The 21,377-nt window shown below is 45.2% G+C and overlaps 1 protein-coding gene across 7 annotated transcripts in view; it reads right to left on the bottom strand.

The window, feature by feature from the left end:
• The window catches only part of SH3KBP1 (SH3 domain containing kinase binding protein 1), a 312,915-nt gene extending 307,882 nt beyond the window's left edge, over positions 1-5,033 (bottom strand). For 6 of the 7 annotated variants that reach the window (XM_069464019.1, XM_069464022.1, XM_069464020.1 and 3 more), the window contains exon 1: positions 4,740-5,033. In XM_069464019.1, the coding sequence (XP_069320120.1) occupies positions 4,740-4,743 (4 nt within the window). In that variant the 5' untranslated portion in view covers positions 4,744-5,033. The remainder of the gene's footprint in view (positions 1-4,739) is intronic. The other variant, XM_069464021.1, reaches the window with a different exon arrangement.
• Positions 5,034-21,377: the final 16,344 nt, after the last annotated feature.

The following is a 21,377-nucleotide window of genomic DNA, read 5'->3' as shown; positions in this document are numbered from 1 at the left end:
AGTCTCCAGAAGGAATGCGGCCCCGCTGACATCTTGATTTTAGCCCAGTGACGGATAAACTTGTGATGTCTCAAAGCCCTAAGTTTGTGTTAGTTACAGCAGCAATAAGAAACTAATACAGGTACCAGGTATAGAAAATCATGAACAAATATCAAAAACCAGAATAGTGCTAACAGTATATTTTAAAGCCCCTTCTAAAGAGGATGGAGGCCTGTGTGATACTCTGGTAAAAGTCTTGGAGACTAACACTGAGATCGGCTGGCTATTGCCACTAATGTGCAGGTGTTCGAGGTCTGGCTTGGACTGGGTTCATGGAAGAATCCACACTATACTTCCTTAACTCCATGAGAAGTTTGTTTTAACTAGGAATATATTTTTCTCTAAGGTCATGTGTCACTTATAACAGCATCTCGCTTTATAAACAGAGTGCCTCGTGTGCTCCAGTGAACCACAAGCTCTGGGCCTGGACTTTACCACCTGAAAGGCAAGGAGGTTCTACACTTGACCCTGCATCAGAACCACCTGGAGGGTTCATCAAAATGCAGATTGCTGGGCCCACTCCCAGAGGTCCTGATTCATTAGATCTGCTGGGAAGAAGCCAGAGAATTTGTATCCCTAAAGGAATCCCAGGCGAGGCTGATGCTGCCCATCTGGGGACCACACTCTGAGAACCACTTCTCTAACCCTGTAAAGATTCTAGTATTTTCCTGCCTCGTATCTTTCTCACTGAGAGTCCAATTCCTTGCTCTGTTACTCTCTCCTCTCTTCGTATTATAACACTTCAGTCGTCCATTTTGCTCAATGCTGAACAACAGTCCAGGTTAGAGCTGGCTGATATTAAGTAGCCACAGAATATACCTAGAAAGCCATTCTCATCCTGCACTGCCTCCTATTCCCCGCTCCTACTCATTACTTAGTTAACTCAGAGAAAAAGAAAGAGCAGTCCTGCCAGCCGGGCACTCACAGCTGGGCCTGGGTGTCCTGTTGAACAGAAACAGCTCCCCAGAACTCCAACATCAGGCAAGGCCACTCTGTGACCAGGATGGGATAAGACCAAAACAAGACCACTTCATGATCCTGTCTGAACACAGACAAAACTTAAACCTTGTCCACACAAATGTGATCAAACATCCCCCAATCCTGGCTAATACGACTGACTGCTGCTTCTTTTCCAGCCACAACCGGATCCTTGCTCTAATTTTCCCTGCTTTTAGAAAACAGTAGTTAAGACACCCAGTCACAGAATTACCATGGCAGCGTTCAATCCAGAGCAATCCCCAAAACCACAGGTGCAAATCCTCTAAGTCGTGCTTTCTTGAACCCTCTTGCTGAGTTCCCCCACTCCGCCCCCCGGTTTCCATGGTGTCTGTTCTCCCTCCCTGAAATGAGAAAACCCAGCTTGTTCAACTTCAGGTGTGTGGCCAGAGAACAGTGAGGACTCATATTCAACTTTCAGGTTTCTGCTCACCCACGATCTCCTCAAAGACATCGTCCCTAGCCCTCTCGAACCTAAGTTAGATTCCCCTTCTCTACTCTTCTTTCATGAGCCCTACCATGGATTTTAGTTCCATATTGCCCTGAGCATCACATTCAAACCATCCTCCATTAGACTGAGAAGCCCAAGCCGGCAAGTCTATGTGCACCTGTTCCTAGAACGATGCCTGGCACAAAGCAGGCGCTCAAAAAATATAGGCTAGATGGATAAATGAACAAATACTGACCAATGTATGAAGCATACTTTAAAACAACTACAGACACAAGAGTTGATGAGCAAACCTCAGTAATGCAAAAAGAACTTGAAGCAGTAAGAGAAGAAATAACCAGTCTCTTGCAACCAGAGCCACAGCAAGGTTTTGCTCATGCCACGCTGGATGGAAGGGGGCAAAGGTCATGTACAATAAAGGTGGAAGCCCTTTTTCTTCCATTTCTAACTCAAGACTTGTTTGTGGAAGCCAACACATTACATTCATTTTGGCTTTAGTTTAGCATAAAGCAGCCTACCGCCGACACAATACATTGCTAAAAACTGTCCATACTTTATTGCTACTCTAGGATTCTTTAAACAGAAATAATTTGCTGGGCTTGCAAACCCTTCACTACTCACAGATTTGGGTCACAATAATATTTGTGCAATTGTAATTATAAGAGGCTTTCCCTGTGTCTGGCACTGTAGGCATCTCCTAGCAGGTTCAGAGGGCACATTCTGACAGGCTTTTGTAAGAGGCCATTTTGCAACGAACTAGCTTCCTTTCAGCATTAGGGATTTGGTTCTTCTGTTATTCATATTTTTAAGATCAAAGACCATAAAATACAATTTAACTGTGTTATCTATCAACAGAAAAATCATTATCAGGCCAGGTAAGAATACAAGTGTATCACAGCCAGGCTCAGTGGCATACACTTGTAGTCCCGGCTACTTGGGAGGCTGAGGTAGGAGAATCGCTTGAGCCCAGGAATTCGAGTCCAGCCTGGGCAACATAGTGAGACCTCATCTCTCAAAAACCCAAAACAATTGCATCAAATTGATAAACAGGCTAAATCTTCTGAAAACCAGAGACTCGGGGGAAGGGGCACGCCTGCATGTGTGTACAGGCAACCTCAGCACTGTGAGGTCACTCTACTGGAAGACATATAGAATCAATAGTTAAATACTTGTACTTCATCACAAATACATTGCGGAAGATGCTTTCGAAAAGAGCAGGTGATCTTTAGCCACAAACTACTACAAGCACCTTAAATCCCACTGTAAACATAATGAATTAAATGACGTTCATTTTAATCTTATCACTTCTAAGAATTAACTCCTGAAATAAAAGAAAATCAATTTCTGTTCCCCTCCCCCACCCATTAATGGTTACAGTAAAGATGAAGCTTGAAAGGACTGCAAGCTACAGAAGCACTCTCTAATTTTCTTAGGAGGGTCTGAAGAATGAAAACAGTTCAGACCTGAATGATAAACAGATCTGTTTCTTCTTAACTGGAACTCAGTCCCCTTCTCACTGAGATATACAAAGCACAGCCTGGTCACAGGAGAGGACATTCGGATCTAACTTTTTTGTGTGTATAATCCTCTTGGTGACCCACCCAAAATGAACGGTGGGTCACAACGAGGATTTTTTTGTTACTTCAGGACAAATTAATCCATTACTAAAGTGACCTGTACGGTTTAAAGTATATGCTTTTATCAACAAACTAAATCACCTTATCAGGGGCCAAAGCAAAACAAGAATTCGAGTGAAGTGTTTTGTAAAGGAGGAGGATTTCATACCATTCATTCATTCATTCATTCAACAATATTTGTTTAGCTCCTGCTCTGTGCCAGGCACCAAAAGACAAAAAAAAAAAAAACAGTGCTGAGCAAAACATGCAGCACAGCACTGCCCCTATGGTCACAGAGCTTACAGTAGGGAGGACAGTGTTAAATATGTAATACTGCTGTGGGAAAAGGCACTGTATGAGAAAAGGTAACGGAACTAATTTAGACTGGGGGTGCCATGGGAATCTGAGAAGGACACTGTGAAAAAAGTGACATTTATGCTGAGAGGTCATCAGATTACCACTTTAGGAAAGGAAAAGCATTTTGGCAAAGAACCACAAATGGGATATTAACTTTGCCTGTCAGCAACTGACTGGGTTAAACCTTCCCTTTCCCAGTGCTTCTGTCTTCATGAGTTTCCTATGACTGTTCCCCTATCATTATCAAATCCTGTTACCTGAACACAGAGAGATCTCGCTTTATTATGATTTACTATAACCTGCAGCCTCCCTCTGCTTGGCCTAGGAACACCCAAAAATAATCTGCCAGAGGTATGAAAAACAGGGGCTGGCTGTCAGCAAGAATATTAGCTGGATAGACCAAACATTTGGTTTGGCAATCCCAGGCAATCACAAGTCCTTTGCCCAATAAAGTGCCAGCTCCTCTGGGCAGCAAGGTTGTTCCAATACTTGGGGGTCTATACCAAATGTGACCCAGGGGATCTAACGGTTAGCTGCCTACTTGGAACTGATGTTTGCTCCGTAAATCAAGGACTGGATCACCACTTGCAGTTCCCCGACCCTGCGGACTTAGAGGAAGGTGTGGGAAGTGGCCTTTGAGCATCACTGAGCAGAGAGCTCGCCAGGCTGGAGGAAGGCAGGCAAAGAGGGGGTCAGGGCCAAGAGGAAGGGGGATGCCAAGTGAGGCGCGTCAGGAGCTCAGGACCCAGGACGGCGCGCCAGGCCGGGTACTGGGGCGTTTCCCGCCCCACCCCCACCCCATCAGCCCCCCGCAAGACAACCCAGCTCTCCGAAGACCCGGGAAGCTAGAGCTTCCACCGAGGAACGGCCAGGCGGGCACCGTGAGCCCCGCGCACGGCCGGTGCCCACCAGGTCCGGGTACCCGCGTCTGCAGCACAGTGGAGGCGCGCACGGGTGAAAATGGCCAAGACAAAACTCTCCCCGCCCACCCAAAAAACCAACCACACCCCCTGCATCCCTCAGCCCCAGCCGTCCGGGGCCAGCCCCCGCGATCCTCCACCCAGGCCCCCGCGGGTTCCCGTCGGCGCCGCGCGCGGGCTCATCAGGCACACCGGCGCAAGTGGGAGTGAATGGGGGTGCGCAAGGCAGGCGAGGGCGCCCACCGCGGTGTCACCCGCCCGGGCCCTGCCCTCGGGGCGCCGTCCCCGGCTCCGCGGTTCTGGGACGGGAGCGCCGCCCCCGGGCTGAGGTAAACGCTTGGGCGCGGGCGGCCCCCCACTCACCCATTGGCGTCGAACCCGGCCGGGCCGCCGAGGCAGCGTGAAAGTTGGCGGAGGCGGGCGTGGGGGTCGGGGCGCTGGGATCGGGGCGCCGGGATCAGGGCGCACGGGTCTGGACGCGGCGGCGGCTGGGCAGGCTTCTTCCTCAGTGGCGGCCACGGCGGCTCAGCGCCGCCCGCTGCTGCCTCTGCTGCTGCTGCCGCTGCTGCCCCGGGGCGACTCCTGCTGCTGCTGCTGCATCGCGGCCCGCTGCGCCCGGCTGCGCCGGGTTTCCTGCTCCCCGCGAGTGGAAATTGCGAAAAGAAAAAAAAAAAAAAAAAAAAAAAAAAAAAAAAAAGCGCCGCCCAGCTCAGCGCCCGGCAGCCGCGGCCGCGCCGCCAGCTCTCCCCTCCTCCTCGCAGCCGCCGCCGCCGCGAAGCTCCTGCGGCTCCGCCTGCCGGGGACGCGCGGCCGCCGGGGCGGGGGCGGGGCCAGTAGGGGGAGGGGCCTGGAGGGGCGGGGCCGCGTGGGGGCTGGCGCCGGGGGCGTCCCTGCGGCTGAGGCGTTCCCGCGCACTCCTCACCGCGTGCTCTGGAGGGACCCAGCTCCGCGCCGCTGTCCCCCACCCGCAACGCTGGGCTAACGCCCCGGGAAGTGCCGCGAGACTCCTCGAGACCGGAGGAGATGGGGGTCCGTGGGGGTGGGGGCGTGGGAGTGGAGGGGCACGTGGCAAAGGAGGAGAAGGGGTCTGACCGGGAGAGGGCGACGAGAGGCGGAGGACCGGCTGGGGGAGGGGAGATCGTGGGCAGGTGAGGGGCCGAACACCTGCTGAGGGTGATGGCAGGTGACCCTGGGGGATCGAAGCGATGCAGCATGAGGCTTCCCAGAGGGGGCTAGTGGGAGGGAAGGAAAGGGGTCCCTGTGAAGGGAGAGAAACGCCGCGTGCCTTCAGTGCGGCGTAGGAAGGCGGGCAGGCCAGGTGCCACGGAGGAGGTGGTGGGATGGACTTGAGAAAGACGAGGAGGAGGGCGCAGCAGGGCGGTGGGGCGCATTGCCTGACAGGGACCCTTCTAACCCCTCGCCCCGTGCCTGGGCCGGGGGCGGGGGGGGGGTTCGTTTGCTCAGGAAATGTTCCCAGGGTCCGATGTTCCCAGGAATCTTCTGAGACAGGGCTGGCTCCCTCCCCAACGGGCTTCATTGTGTCATATTGACCCCCAGACCTGGACAGCCAACCCTTGAGCGAGTGCTAAAATGCAAACAAGAAATTCGCGGGAATTCGTGGGCAACTCACAAGCTCCTTTTTGGGTCCATTCACCACCACACCTTTCACCATAGATGCTCTGCCTGCCATCACATTTATTTGCCAGCCGTTATTTCCTTTTCCCTTTCCACCATCTGGTGGTGGGAAGAGATAGTGAAATAGATGGGACATGTTCAGGCAGAAAGTAAGACAACAGAGAAGTTAGATCAATGCCCCTGAAAACGGAGGCAGCTGAGGGTTAGTGGACCCAAAGGTAACAAATAAAAGCTGACCCCCTCCCCAAGAGAGCGTTGCCTCCACACCTCCCCTATAATGGTGGGACAACTCTTGTAAATTGGTTACATCCTGAGATTTCTGTAGAAAACTGTTCTTCTAACGGTCTCATTAGTTTTGTTTTGTTTTTTTTTTTAACCCTCAAAGTCAGGGTCTTAGCAACAAGAGATCAGTAGCATCATCTTTCTAAATACTGCTCATGTGTGTCAGAACAACCTTAACAGGATACAGATCAAGGGACAGAGGCCCATCCATACAGTTGCTGAGATTGAAGTAGTAGTGACATCAATGTCTGACTCCTAAGGAAGGGATTAAAGAAAATGAAGGTTAAGAATCTGAAGTGTTGACCCAGTGCAGTGGACATGCCTGTTGTCCCAGCTACTGGGGAGGCTGAGGCGGGAGGATCACTGGAGCCCAGGAGTTCTGAGCTGTAGTGTGCTATTCCCATCAGGTGTCCACACTAAGTTCTCTATCAATATGGTGACCTCCAGGAAGCAAGGGCCACCAGCTTGCCTCAGGAGGGGTGAACTGGCCCAGGTTGGAAAGGGAGCAGGTCAAAACTCCCATGCTGATCAGTAGTGGGATTGTGCCTGTGAATTAGCCATGGCACCCCAGCCTGAGTGACATAATGAGACCCCGTCTCTACAAAAAAATAAGAAAAAAACTAGCTGGGGGCTATGCAGGGTCCTATAGTCCCACTACTCAGAAGGCTAAGGCAGAAGGATTGCTTGAACCCTGGAGTTTGAGGTTTCAATGAGCTATGATCTCACCACTGCACTCCAGCCTGGGCAACAGAGTGAGACCCTGTCTCTAAAAAAAAAAAAAAAAGAAAGAAAAGAAATCTGAAATGTGGAAAGCCTGGATGAATACTTAATTGAGTCATTCCTGCTCCAGGCACCCTGGTGCCTCACTCATTACCTGTCTTGACATACCATGTTCTAATCAGGGTGATGAGGCCTTGTGATATGATCTTAGGGTTGACAGACACTGAAACTCAGCACCTGGCTAAACCCACTGTTACTGGGACATTTCTTTTCCCTGAACCCCACCCAGAAGGACTGGTCCGGGGTCTGCCCAATTCCAGAAGTGGTTCTCTTTGCTAAGGCCAGGGTCAGTGGGTCATATTAACCCTTTCTTGAAGAGACTCAGGCCCCTGAAAGTGACTGGGCATGTTTCAACATGGAAATAGCTGAGCTGGACTTGAAGTGGCCTAGCATCTGGGGTGCTGAAGGTTCTTGGCTGGCTGCCCCATGTGTTCTCAGAGTGATGAGTCAAAAGTCTTTGATCACCCAGTCATAGCTTGCAAGGAAAAAAAAAGAAAGAAAGAAACATCTTTGAACGTTGTTGATGATACCCACCATGGCTGAACTTACCTGGACATCACAGAGGCCAATACACCTAAACCAGCACACTGGGTCTGAACTCAGTAGGGCTCAAAAAAAAAAAATCAGTAGCTTGTCTTATGTCCTGCTTGGAAAAGACAATAAGACAATCTTTTCATTGAATTTTTTTTCCCCAACTTCACACAGGTGAAGACAGACCATTTGAAGTTTTGCATCCTGTTTAGGCTCAGCCTATTTCAGGGCATAACTTTCTCTTCTCAAACCTGAGTGCTGTGTCCCTACTCTTGATCTGGAGTATGCTTCCTACATGGACAAATTTGTCATTTTCTCATAAAAGAGAGACTGATGGCAAGACTTAACGTTTTTGAAAATTCCTGAGCTGTGCCCTTATTTGAATGCCTTAACTAAAGTTGTGTCGATTCTATTCAAAACACTATAGTTTTTCTCCACTTTAAGTTTCTCTAAATTATGAAAATGAATATTCCATTTTGTTCACCTGTTATTTATTTTTTTCTGAATTGTTCCTATTGTCCTTTCATTTTCCCTTTGACAAACTTTTGCTGACCAGCACAAGGGAAGTTAATATCAAGATTCAAATCCAGCTGCTGACATGAATGGATGTGTAATTCCTCATCCTGCCTCCCTCTTACAGGAGTACTTTTTAACAGAATAGTTAATGCAATATTTCAAATTATGTGAACTCATCTCGTGAGTATTTCTAGAGAAGTACAATTGTATTTAATACATCTTTGTCCCACTGAACTCCCTTTTCTACCAGAATAGAATGCATTTGGAGAATGGGAAGTATCTAAGCTGTGACACTTAAAATAGTATCATATGACTTAAAAGGCACCACTGTGTTGCTCAGTGGTAGTAACATTTTGGATAAAAATTGAAGGTGGTTGCGCCTCTGCCTGTCTAGCACTTATAGCCTGTCATACTTGCTCTAAGTCCAAGTACATGGACTTGACATCTGTAATTTGCATGTAATGAATGATATTTTGCTTTGATAACCTTTACTATCATCTTTACATTAATATAAATTACATGCTGAGTGCTTTACAAAAGATAGTCATTATATAGTGCCTCTGATGAGCTTTATGAAGAAACATAAAAATCTCACAGTGCCAGAAAGTAAAGATATGCTCAAAAAAAAAAAAAAAAATGACAGGGCACATCAAAAGGGCACAGGAGCCAACCTGAAAGGGCTCCCAAAGGCCAAAGCTAGAACAATTCAAGCAAGAAAATAAATAATGATAGTATTGGATTATAACCCAGAGCATAAAATTAGTATCTTCAAATCCATACAGATATAACTAAATAACTGACTAAGGAAATAAATCGGAGAGAAGGGACAAGTCTTCCTTCCAGAGGAATTCCAATTAATAAATGTAGAAGAATGGAGGGAAAGAGAAAAGCACCCCTAGAATACCACAGTAATAGTTGATACAGGTACAATCCAACCAAGATTCACATATTAGTGGGTGAAAGTTCAAGGAGAAACAGGATGTTTGCACACCTTCAAAGTATTTTCCCTGAAATCAATATGTCTTCATATTTAGTAACTTTACGTTGGAGAACCCTGGTAGACAGCAGTTTCAGCAAGTGGTGAGGGCTCCATGCTGTCACTTTTGAGGCTTTCCCATTCCTCCTTTGCATCATGTATGCTGGGTTAAAGGTAACTTATGCCTAAACCAAAAGCCAAAGGAATAACTAATGTCTTGCTGTGTTATGTTGACCTGGCTTAATAACCTCTCTTGGAATGACCCACTCACTCCCCTCTTTCTTTTTCAGTAAATCTTTTTCAGCAAGTCCAAGAGAACTGGGTTTACCTGCTCTATAGAGATGCACAAACTAATCAACTAGATCATTTATAAAACAGCTAAACCATAGTTTTCTGTAGCAGGTGTGTAGGAAAGGCTTGCGTTGTAAAGGACAAAAGAAAGCAACTGGAAGGTGAGATGTGCTCTTCCACAATGCTATCAAGCCGAAATAGGGTGTTCTTGTTTAAAAATCTGAAGAATACCTGAGTAATCAACTTCAAAGCTGATCAGTCACAGGAATTTGTATCTAAAATGCACATAAAGAGCCCCAGTAAACATTTTTTCCACCTTTTCTGCAGTGCTTCTTTGTCTAAGAAAATAATAAATTGGGAGAACAGTCCTAGGAGATTAACCAAAAATATGGCTTCTATTGTCTACCCATCCTGCTGACCCCTCTCCCCAAAAATCAAAAGGGGCCATGTGTAAGGAAGGGCCTTTGCACAATTAAAAATCAGATCAAATTCTACTCAAAGAAGCTTCCCAGCCTTCAGAAAAAAAGCTCCAAAAGCACCAGACATTACTTTAATATCATATGTGTGAAATAAGCATTGTAATAAATGTTAACATTAAATAGAACAATTAGTATTTAACATAGGAATAAACCATATCAGCAGGCCTTTTCTTTTTAGAGAGAGAGAGAGAGATAGGGTCTCACTATGCTGCCCAGGCTGGCCTTGAACTCCTGGGATCAAGGGATTCTCCTGCCTCTGCCTCCTGAGGCACGTGCCACAGTGCCAGCTTAACAGGCCAATTTTAAAAATGAGAGCTGATAAACTAACAATAGGGGGATTTTGATCTCATCAGTAATGAAAATTTTAAAGTAGGAATTGACTTTCAAAATAGTTTCTTTTTTTTCCCCTGAACTTCCAGAAGTTCAGCTCAGGGGCCCTATCGCAGACTGGGTTCCGTTGAAGCTGGGCTCCAGGCTGCATGGGCGTTGGGCAGCACTCCAGCCAGAGGGAAGAACAAGTGAGAATGCTCAGAGTCTGCAGAACAGATGGTGTTTTCAAGGGGGCTCGTGCGGAAGGGGCCGGAGTGCACCCAAACATCCGATTCTAAGTGGTCTCTGTGCCAGGCCGAGTGCGAACAAGACCCTGCAGGCAATGGGTAGGAGCACAGGTTTCTAAGCAGACTGGGCAGGCGCGGTGACTCATGCCTGTAATCCCAGCGCTTTGCATCACTTGAGCTCAGGAGTTTGAGGCTGCGGTGAGCTATGATTGCGTCACTGTTCTCCAGCCTGGGTGACAGAGTAAGATTCCGCATCTAAATAAATAAATAGGCAGACTGCTGACTTTAGGAAGGTAACTGGCAAGCTCTGCAGAAGCAGAACTGGAGGAGGGAGAGCCTGCAGGTGGGCGGCCAGGGACAGGCCAGAGATATTAAAGGCAAGAAATATGATGGCATTAACACTGTCAAAGAGGAGAGGTTGCATTCTAGAGCCGTTTTTGAAACACACTTGACAGGATCTGGAGGTAGCAGATTTGGGGAGACGGTAGGGAGCAAAGATGGAGGTTTAATAGAAATATTTTGTTAGCTGGGTAGAGGAAGAGATAGACCACGTGAAGAAAGAAGTCTCTGTTGAGGATAAGGGTGTGGTGGAGATAATGAATTCAAATTTGATTTTTATTGAGAGTGAATCCAAAAGGAAACGAAATACTGATTCATGCTATAACATGGTTGACCCTTGAAAATATGATGCTAAGTGACAAAGCCAGTCATAAAAAAACACCTGTGTATGATTCCATTTATATGAAATGTCTGGAACAGACAAATCCATAGAGACAGAAAGTAGATTAGTGGTTACCAGGGGCTGGGGGAATTGGAGAATGACAGCTAATGGGTACAGGGTTTTATTGGGAGGGGTGACAAAATGTTCTAAAATTTATTGTGTTGATGGTTACACAACTCTGTGAATATATTAATACTAAAAAACTGTTGAATTATACACTTTAAAATGGGTGGATTGTACGATACGTGAATTATGTCTCAAGAAAAGCTGTTACAGGCCGGGCGCGGTGGCTCACGCCTGTAATCCTAGCACTCTGGGAGGCCGAGGCGGGTGGATCGCTCCAGGTCAGGAGTTCGAGACCAGCCTGAGCAAGAGCGAGACCCCGTCTCTACTAAAAATAGAAAGAAATTATATGGACAACTAAAATATATATAGAAAAAATTAGCCGGGCATGGTGGCGCATGCCTGTAGTCCCAGCTACTCAGGAGGCTGAGGCAGTAGGATCGCTTGAGCCCAGGAGTTTGAGGTTGCTGTGAGCTAGGCTGACACCATGGCACTCACTCTAGCCCGGGCAACAAAGTGAGACTCTGTCTCAAAAAAAAAAAAAAAAAAAAAAAAAAGCTGTTACATTTGTTAAAAAGAGTGATAATGGCTACAGAGTTTCAGCATGGGATGATGCAAAGTTCTGGAGATGGATAGTGGTGATGGTGGCACAACACTGTGAATGAACTTGTGCCACTGAACTGTACACCTAAAAGTGGCTAAAATGATATATTTTGTTATGAGTATTTTACCACCAAAAAAAGAGTCAATACTTTGCCATTGGTGGATTATATGGGACCGGGTGGGGATGATTTTCCTGTGTTTTGCCTCCTCCAATCATACCCCCACCCTGCTTCCGAAACAGGAAATCGATACTGCAATAACCACTACCCTGTCACCCTCAATGTCACCACCTTGGGGTTCAGGGAAACCAAGACTGGTGGCCTGAGCTGACAGTGTGAAGCCACAGCCATCCCCCAGGTTGCGAAGCCCCCAAAGCAGACAGCCACCCTCAGATGGGTTCTCAAGCCCCAGAGGCCATGAGACTTAATTGAAAAGTCTCTGAACCAGGCGCTCACTTAATAAGCTATGGCACAACCCTTTTCTAGCACAACTTCTTATTAAATAGAGTCAGTCAAATCAAGTTCCTCTTCTCAAAAATAATTACAGACCAGCCAGAGGCAAAAGCAGGAAGTAAGGGAAGTTCATCTTCTTCGCTTTGCTTGCCAGCCCTGGGCTTAGGATTCCACTCCCCTGCTGAAGTTTTCTTTCCTGTAGCAGCAGCAGCATGTGGCAACTTGAGGCTGAGGCCCAGCGACCTGTGTTTTAACCAGCCCCCCAGGGCATTCTGATGCAGTTGAAGTGTGAGAACCGCCACTATATTCCAGCTCCTCGGAGCCAAGATGGCCTTAGTCATCTGATGGACGGGGTGGTCCTTGGCAATGAAAATGGGTTCAAAGGAGCTACCAGTGACACACATCCCTGAGCTGGTAAAACTGGCTTGATGTTTTATGAAATCTATATGTATCATTATCATTACAAAAGTGATATCTGCTCATTATTTTTTTTAAAATAAAACATCACAGACACATTGTAGAAGATGAAAATCTTCCATAATCTCACAATGACCAATTATTGCAGAGATAATTGACAATCACTGTTAAGTCTTGATGGAATATTCCTCTAGCTATTTTTTCAGATGTGTACTGATACTAGCATATACGATGATTTCTTATTATCATTGTAATTTTCTTGAGCTGGTAACTCCTCTTTAGTTCTCTCATTATGGAAATTGAGAACCTTGAAGAAGGGCTACTTTTTTTCTTTGGAGGATTCTCAAATCACCTTTTCTTTTTTTTATGAATTTGATTGTGAAATATTAAACCTATCTGGAATGGAACTTTTTGAGAATGTATTTCATAACCTTTGTCTGGGAAGAAATTAGAATTCCTGCTAAAAATGCTGGAGCAATTCTCTGATACCCGTTAATAAGATTAAGCCTTTGTCAGGGAAACTGTTCCCTCCCGCCCACCCTGCCCCTCGGCTGACCTAAGGCCAGAAGTCTTGGTGATGTCTAGCCAGACATTCTTTTTCCTTGTGTCCAGTCTGACGCTGATCATCTAACCATTCACTTCCCAGAAAACATCTCAAGCAAGAGGGAATCTTGCAATGAAACTATGCCATGTGTTCATAATTAAACTTCCTGAGAAGTCTTACTTATGCCTCAGTCTCACGACTGGAAACAACACAAGAAACCTATCAGACAGGGACTAAACCTTTCCCCAGGGCCTAAATAAAGGAATGAAAAGGTTCAACCTGCCATAAAAATACAGTGTTGTGTGTCTTTGAACATCTCTCTGGGCAGCAGGACAACCTGAAGATAATGATCACTCCCATTTATTGGGGAGCCAGGGCTGTGAGACTCTTTTATCCTCTTTCAAATTCTCATGACAACAGCGTCCGTTATGTGTTAGTTACTATTCCCATCTTACAAGTGAGGGAACTCGAGTTCAGAGAGGCTAAATGTCAACCGCAATCAATGTCCTTTAGCAGGAGAGAGCAGGCCTGGGAATGTAAAATCAGCTCTGTCTTATCCCATTAGAAATGATGAAATTGTCTGAAATTGGACAAAATGACCCAATTTGTTTTCATGGTGTAGAATTCCTATTCAACGGTCTTAATATCAAATTTCAATGGGTCCTTGTGGGTATTTTCCTTGGTATGAAATCTAGATACATATAAAATGGTATAAGACGAAGTGATGACACACAGATGACACACTTACACATCGCCTACACTTACAATCGCCTTTTAACTTAGAAAATACATTAAAAGCTTTGCAAGCAAATACTTCAAAAGGCTAAAAAGGTCATCCTGGAGCTGTACAGCTGTCCCTTTTTCTTTCTATTTTTTGAGCCAGCAGGGCATGGGGGTGCAGCCACAAGCCTGGGCGTGATCAATTCGGGCTTCACCTGGTACTAGCTGGCACATACCCTTGCAGGGGTTTCTTAACCTCTCTGTGCCTCAGGTCCCTCATCTGTGAAAGGGGGAGAATAGTGCTATTTCATAGGGTTGTCACGAGGCTGTAACAGGCCAATGCTTGTGAAGTGCTTAGGATAGTGTCTGGCACTGTTCCAGATTTCCTTTAAAGAGCATAATTTTAATAATGGAAAAGGTTGCTTTAAAGGTTATTATACCTTCATTATTTTATTTTTTCCTTATTTGAATATCTTAGAATAAGTATTAACTATAATTGAACAAATAAACATTTAAAAATTATTGCAGGAGTTTAAAATCAGCATCTAATTTGACAATTTGTAGCAAAGTCCTGCAAAATACACACTTCTGGTCAATCCTAGCACACTGGCTGTTTGTGCTTATTATCTCTCTCTCTCAAATGTTGGTAAAATGATAGCAAAGAAATCAAAGGGGCCAGGTGCGGTGGCTCACACCTGTAATCCTAGCACTCTGGGAGGCCGAGGCGGGAGGATCGCTTGAGCTCAGGAGTTTGAGACCAGCCTGAGCAAGAGCGAGACCCCGTCTCTACTAAAAATAGAAAAATTAGCTGGGGATGGTGCCACGTGCCTGTAGTCCCAGCTTCTCGGGAGGCTGAGGCAGGAGATCACTTGAACCAAGGAGTTTGAGGTTGTAGTGTGCTGTGATGATGCCACTGCACTCTAGCCAGGGTGACAGAGCGAGACCCTGTCTAGGAACAAAAAAAAGAAATCAAAGGAGATCCTCCTGCAAGGACAAGGAAAACAGGAGAGGAAGCATCAAGGGCTGTGCATTCCAAGACACTGTTGGGGTTCAAACAGCAACCTGGGAAGGGTAACAAACAGGCTTAGCAGGAAGCCACTAAATTGGGGTCTGCAGCAGACCCAGGAAGAGAGCCCCTTAGCTGAGCAAAATCCAGGTGAGGCTCAAGGCTGAGGTCAGGGAGACAGCACCGCTGTCTGTACACTGAGGGGCTGGACCCTCGGGTCCCCTCCTAAGCCCACTCCACTGGAATGACTCCTCCAGGCAGGAGATAAGAGCCTTGTTCTCTGCAGACGTTAAACCTGAGAGGATGCAGTTCTCAGTACCCTACTGAGCAAGCCTGGTGCATCCTTCCAGCCTGCTCTCCCTGCCACAGGCACGGTATGAGAGGCGCCTTCTCCAAAAAAACCAAAGGGGCCAGGAGGAAAGATCTCTAGGTGTGGGTGTGGGAGAAACTCCAACCAAACGCTGATTCTCCAGAGGCAGCAGAAACCAGACATGTGGGAGATGAGATTGGCAGTAGCTTCCATTAAGCTTTTAGAACAGCCCACTTCACTGCTATAAACTGAGATAATTAGCGGGAGCTTCTTGAAGATTCTTGAGAATTGCTGCAGCTTCTATGCCAGCGTTGGAACTTCAGACCAAGGTCTTCAGAGTCAACCCCTCCAACCTTTTTTGCAGTGACCCTGACCTCTACATTTACCACTCCCTCCAGCTCTTGCAACCTCCATGTAAACCCCTGATTCTATATCCTACCTTTCATACCTGAAACGCTTAGAGTGGCTTCTGTGTCCCTGGCCAAACCTAGGTGGAGTCAGCCTGTGCTGGAAGCTTCTGTTCCCATTCTTGGTTCTCCCCCAGCCTGCGTGGGGCACTGGAAGTATGGATGGCTTTGAGTCAAGTTCATTCAGTGGACAGTACCAGCAGAGATGGACGATGGGAGGAGAGAGAAGTTAGAGTATATGTTCCCTGCACTCCTCCCTGCTGAGTCATGGATTGGCTGTGTCCTTCTACTGAAGACCGCTGCTCCTGTCAGCTGCCCCTTTCCACATGGAGACCTTTCAAAGTCCCAAATGCTACTCCCTCCCCTGGCCCCGCAGGCCTTAGGTAGTAAGAGCTCTCTCTTATTGCTACCCGTGGGATATTGATCTATCCTTTGTTGTTTCCCCTAAACCCTGCCCACACCTTCACAAACAGTCCCTTATTAAACCCTCCTCAATGGCCCAGTTTAAATATGGCACCTGTTTCTTGCCAGGCCCTGACTGACGCAGAGATCTGTCATCCCTTACCAGGGACTCTGTCCAGGCTCTCGGGACGGCCTAAGGCCTTTAGGTGCCTCAGTGTTCCGTATCAACAAAGATCACCAGACAATTGAGGAACACTTCCAATGTGAAGGAAAACGACAAAAAATAGACAAAATAGGAGCTAAGAAAAAAAATAAGCATATAGGGAACAAAAGAAGACTTCAACATCAAGAACCAAAACACTGAAAGATTCTCAGAGTGTTAAGAGAAGAGATTGCATCCATGAAACAAGGACAGGCACAAGTGAAAATGAAAGAAAGAGCAAAAAAGAGAGAGGGAAAATGGGAAGGGAAGAGGAGGAAGAGGCAGCAAAACCATTACAGTCGAAAGAAAAGAAAGAGATCTTGGAAATCTGAAGTATAATAGCTAAAATTTTAAAACTTCAACAAAAAACTTGTTATATAAAGTCAAGGAAATCTTCCAGGAGGTAGAATAAAAAGAAAATGAGATTAAAAATAGAACAGAAGGAAATATGGAGGATCATTCCAGAAGGTCAATATCAAACTTACAGGCAATCCAGAAAAAAGTAAACAAAGAAATGGAAGAACTAAAGTTATCCAATAAACAATATGAGAAAATATCCCTAAATTGAAGGACAATTGTCTCCACATGGAAAGGGCCCACCAAGTGTCCAGGACAATGAATGAAAAAAGACTCACACCAAGGCATATTATCGTGAGATTCAGAACACTAGTGATAAATCCTAAATGCTTTCAGAGAGAAAAAGCAAGTTGTATAACAAAAGATTGGTAATCAGAATGGCACCAGACTTCTCAGTTATGCCTCTTGAAGTTGAAGGATAATGGAGCAATACTTTCAAAATTCTGAGAGTAAATCATCTTCAACCTAGAATTCTATACTCAACCAAACCATCAATCAAATATTAATAAGGTAGAATAATGACATTTTCAGACATGTAAGGACTCCAAATACATACCTCCTGGATATCTTTTATATAATTCCAGAAGGATGTGCTTCAGCAAAAGAAAGGCATATGCTAAGAAAGCAGAAGACATGAGACCCAGGAAATGAGGGAGCCCATACAAAAAAGCAGTGAGAGAAAAAAATCCCTGGGTAACACTGTGTAGTGGGTCAGTTCAATTGAACAGAATGGAGAGCTCTAGGAGGGAGGTCTGATTTAACTGAGTATTTGGAACATGTTATGGATAAGCTTTGGCAGATTTAATGGAGGATGGGGATGTAGGGCAGAATAATGGCCCCCAAAGATGTTACACCCTAATCTGTGGAACCTGTGAATATGTTAAGTTATATGGAAAAAGGAATTAAAGTTGTAGATGGAATTAAGGTTGCTAATTAACTGACTCTGGGAAGGGCACATTATCCTGGGTTATCCAGGTAGGCCCAGTGTGATCACAAGGGCCCTTAAATATGGAATGGGAAGAAGGGAGAGTGTGGGAGTGATGATGCAGCATGAGAAAGACTCGAGGGGCCATTGCTGCCTTTGAAGATGAAAGGTGGCCACCAGCCAAGGAACGTGGGCAGCCTCTGCAAGCTGGAAAAAGCAAGAGAATGGATTCTCCTCCAGAGCCTCCGGAAGGAATGCAGCCCTGCCAACACCTTGATTTTAGCCAAGACCCACTTTGGATTTTGACCTTGTTATAGCAGCAATAAGAAACAAATACAGAGGATTTGAATGAGTGTCTAAAACTAAGCAAATAAGAAAATTCAAGGCAGTTGTTAGTATCAGGAAAAACAATAGGTTCTAAAAAAGGAAACAATCTATGTATAATTTATGTGGTTTGGCAAAAAAATAAAAATAAAACCCCACAATATTTATTTGATTGTATAATGTAAAGCAATTAATGTTGATTAACCAAAAAATATGATAATCATAAATTGGGAGACTTTGAGGTTGGAAGTTGGGGGGTGTCTTTGTTCACTTGTGTTGCTATAAAGGAATACCTGTGTTTGGGTAATTTATAAAGAAAAGAGGTTTATTTGGCTCATGGTCTGCAGGCTATACAAGAAGCATGGTGCCAATACATCTGCTTCTGTTGAGGGCTTCAGGAAGCTTCCACTCGTGGTGGAACATGAAGGGGATCTGGTGTATGCAGAGATCACATGGTGAGACAGGAAGCAGAGAGAGGAAGGAGGTGCCAGGCTCTTTTTAACAATCAGCTCTTGTGGGAACTAACAGAGTGAGAACTCTGTTAGTTCTCTTGTGAGAACTCACTCGTTACTACGAGGACAGCAATCAAGCCACTCATGAGGGATCTTCCACTAGGCCCCATCTCCAACACTGGGGATCAAATTTCAACATGAGGTTTGGAGGGTCAAATATCCAAACTATAGCATTCATGTAATGTAAGGGAGCTAAATCCTAATCTATTGTAAGAGTAACTTAATAGTGCCTAAAATCCATAAATCAAGAAATAGCAGTATAGACATACCATTTAGATACAAGGGGGGTGAATCCAGAAGAAACAGACCTGAGAGTTGAAAGTGGGTCCTCCTGGTGAGTGGAGCTGAAGAACACAAAGGGGCTGCCTAGGGAGCTAGGCCTTATTTAGGACAGTTTATAATATGTGTATGAGGGCTACCAGGAAAAGATCCGGCCACTGTTTATATAAGGAGAACAGTTTGTGCGACATTGACGTAACCCGGCAGTCAAGGAGAGTGGACTGTAATGCGCATGCGTGAACAATGACGCCCTCACTGTACTAGTCAGTGGGGCGCTAGATGTCATTGAGTGAGCATGTGCACTGTGTGGCCATCACATTCAAAATGACTGAGCGAGTAGAACCGGGAGACAGCATCACATTTTGTGTTAAGCTTGCACATTCCTCCACGAACTATTCGGATGATTCAGAAGGCTTTCTGGGACGATGTAATGAGCGCGGCGCAAATAAAAGTGTGGCACAAACGCTTCAAAGATGGTTGAGAATCTGTTGAAAGTGATCTATGTTCTGGAAGGTCTGCAACAAGCAGAACACCTGAGAATGTCAAACGGGTACGGGTTAGGTGAAGAGACGCTGGAAGAACTGTGCGAGGTCCCCAAAGTGCCTACTTTGAAGGGAACTGAGGTGTCATTGTCCTATGTACAATGTTTCTTGTATCTTCTTCAATAAATGTCTCTATTTTTAATAGGACATGGCTGGATACTTTCCAGACAGACCTCGTCAATCAGCTTCTTATTGCTGCTGTAACAAATTAGCACAGACTTAGTGGCTTAAAGTGACACAAATTATTGTATTACAATTCTGGAGGTTAGAAATCAGAACTGTGTCTCTCTGGGCTGAAATCAAGGTGTTGGCAGGGCTGCACTCCCACTGCCCGCTCCAGGTGAGAATCCTTTTCCTGGCCTTTCCCAGCTTCTACAGACTAGAGGCTGCCCACATTCCTGGGCTCGTGGCCTTTTTCCAGCCAGCAATCACATCACTACAAACTCTACTCCCATCATCATATCTCCTGTGATTCTCCTGTTGCCCCCTTTCCTTTATGAAGACGTTTGTGATGACATTGGGCCCACCTGGATAATCCAGAATCATCTTCCCATCTCAAGATCCTTGATTTAATGGCACTTATGAAGTTCCTTTGCAGGTTCCAGGGATTAGGATGTTGACATCTTGGAGGGGGAGAACATTGTCCTGCTTACCCCAGTGTGTCTGTATTATTTGATAAAAGTAATTTTTAAAACATGTGCTCCTTGATCCAACAACTCTACTTCTAGAAATGAATTCTAATGGAATAATAATTAGTCATGTGAACAAAAATCTCTGTTCATAGACATTGTTTATGAAGCTGAAAAAGTATCAACAACTACATGCTCATGACAAAAAGGTTTAAGGTACAGTCACAAAGACGACCATGTTGCAATTAAACATTTTGCTAGAGAGCTTTTTGATGAATAGAAAAAGATATTCACTGTATGTTGTGACAAAAGCAAATTACCAAATGGTATATTAAAAACTATTCACTTTTGTCAAAAAAGTGTAGAGGAATGTGAGCATTTTTGTATACATATATACACATATACGTATATATAGTGTGTATGCATACATATTGAGAGACTGTGTGTATACACAGTGCATATATATATATATATACACACACACATATAGAGAGATGGAAAATGTGTGATTGTGTGTGTGTGTGTGTGTGTGCATGCAGAGTGGATATATATATATATATATATGCCAAAAGCACACAGGGATTGAGACCAAACTGTTAACTGTGGTTACCACTGAGTAGTAGGAGTACGGGTAATTTTAACGTTCTTCTTTATACTTTCCCATGCTTTCTAGAATTTTTTTACCCATCAAGTATCATTATTCTAACAACCAGAAAAAAGTTCCATTTTGCCTAAATAAATAACTTTTTAAAGTGAGCATCTGAAACCCTAGAGACTAACTGCAGCAGCAGCTGTCACCAAAGATTACACATGTAGCAATTAGCACAGCTAAGAAAAATATGTCAACTACTCTTATTAATTAACACTCTCTAAAATGTGGTTTAGCAATACATGCTCTAGAAATATGTTGAAGCCATTACTATAAACCTATATATCGTGTTCTCTTTAGATTCTTGTTTTGTCCTAAAGTCTATAAGGCCAGAACATCTTGGTGGGTGCTGCATGTCATCTGGTTTCTAGGTGGCATTCGAAAAAAGCAGCTCAATTCCCTTCCTTGCCCATTAGGTGGGGCAAGAAAGCTTTAGAAGAGTCCCTATTAGCTAACACACAAACAGGAAGAGACTGAATTGCAGAAAAAGCACTTAGAAGGGCTCAGATGTCATCCCAATCCACTTGGGTAGGATGTGTGCTAAATTTTTCTGGGGTGTAAATAGTTTTCAGAGAGTTTTCTAAAGAACACTGTGTTAAGAATCTATAGGGCCAGTCGTGGTGGCTCATGCCTGTAATGCTAGCACTCTGGGAGGCCAAGGCGGGAGGATCACTTGAGCTCAGGAGTTCGAGACCAACCTGAGCAAGAGCCAGACCCTATCTCTACTAAAAATAGAAAAAATTAGCCAGGTCATGAGTCAAAGAGTGCAGGTGGTGTTTAGAAACCGGAAAAGATAAGGAAACAGATTCTCCCCTAGAGCTACCAGAAAGAAATGCAGCCCTGCCAACACCTTGACTTTAGCCCCAGGAGACCCATTTCAGACTTCTGAC

This window comes from Eulemur rufifrons, chromosome 30, assembly GCF_041146395.1.
Source record: "Eulemur rufifrons isolate Redbay chromosome 30, OSU_ERuf_1, whole genome shotgun sequence".
In the NCBI taxonomy this organism is placed as follows: domain Eukaryota; kingdom Metazoa; phylum Chordata; class Mammalia; order Primates; family Lemuridae; genus Eulemur; species Eulemur rufifrons.
Note: the sequence above shows the minus strand (reverse complement) of the source record. Positions and strands in the feature narration are given on the sequence as shown.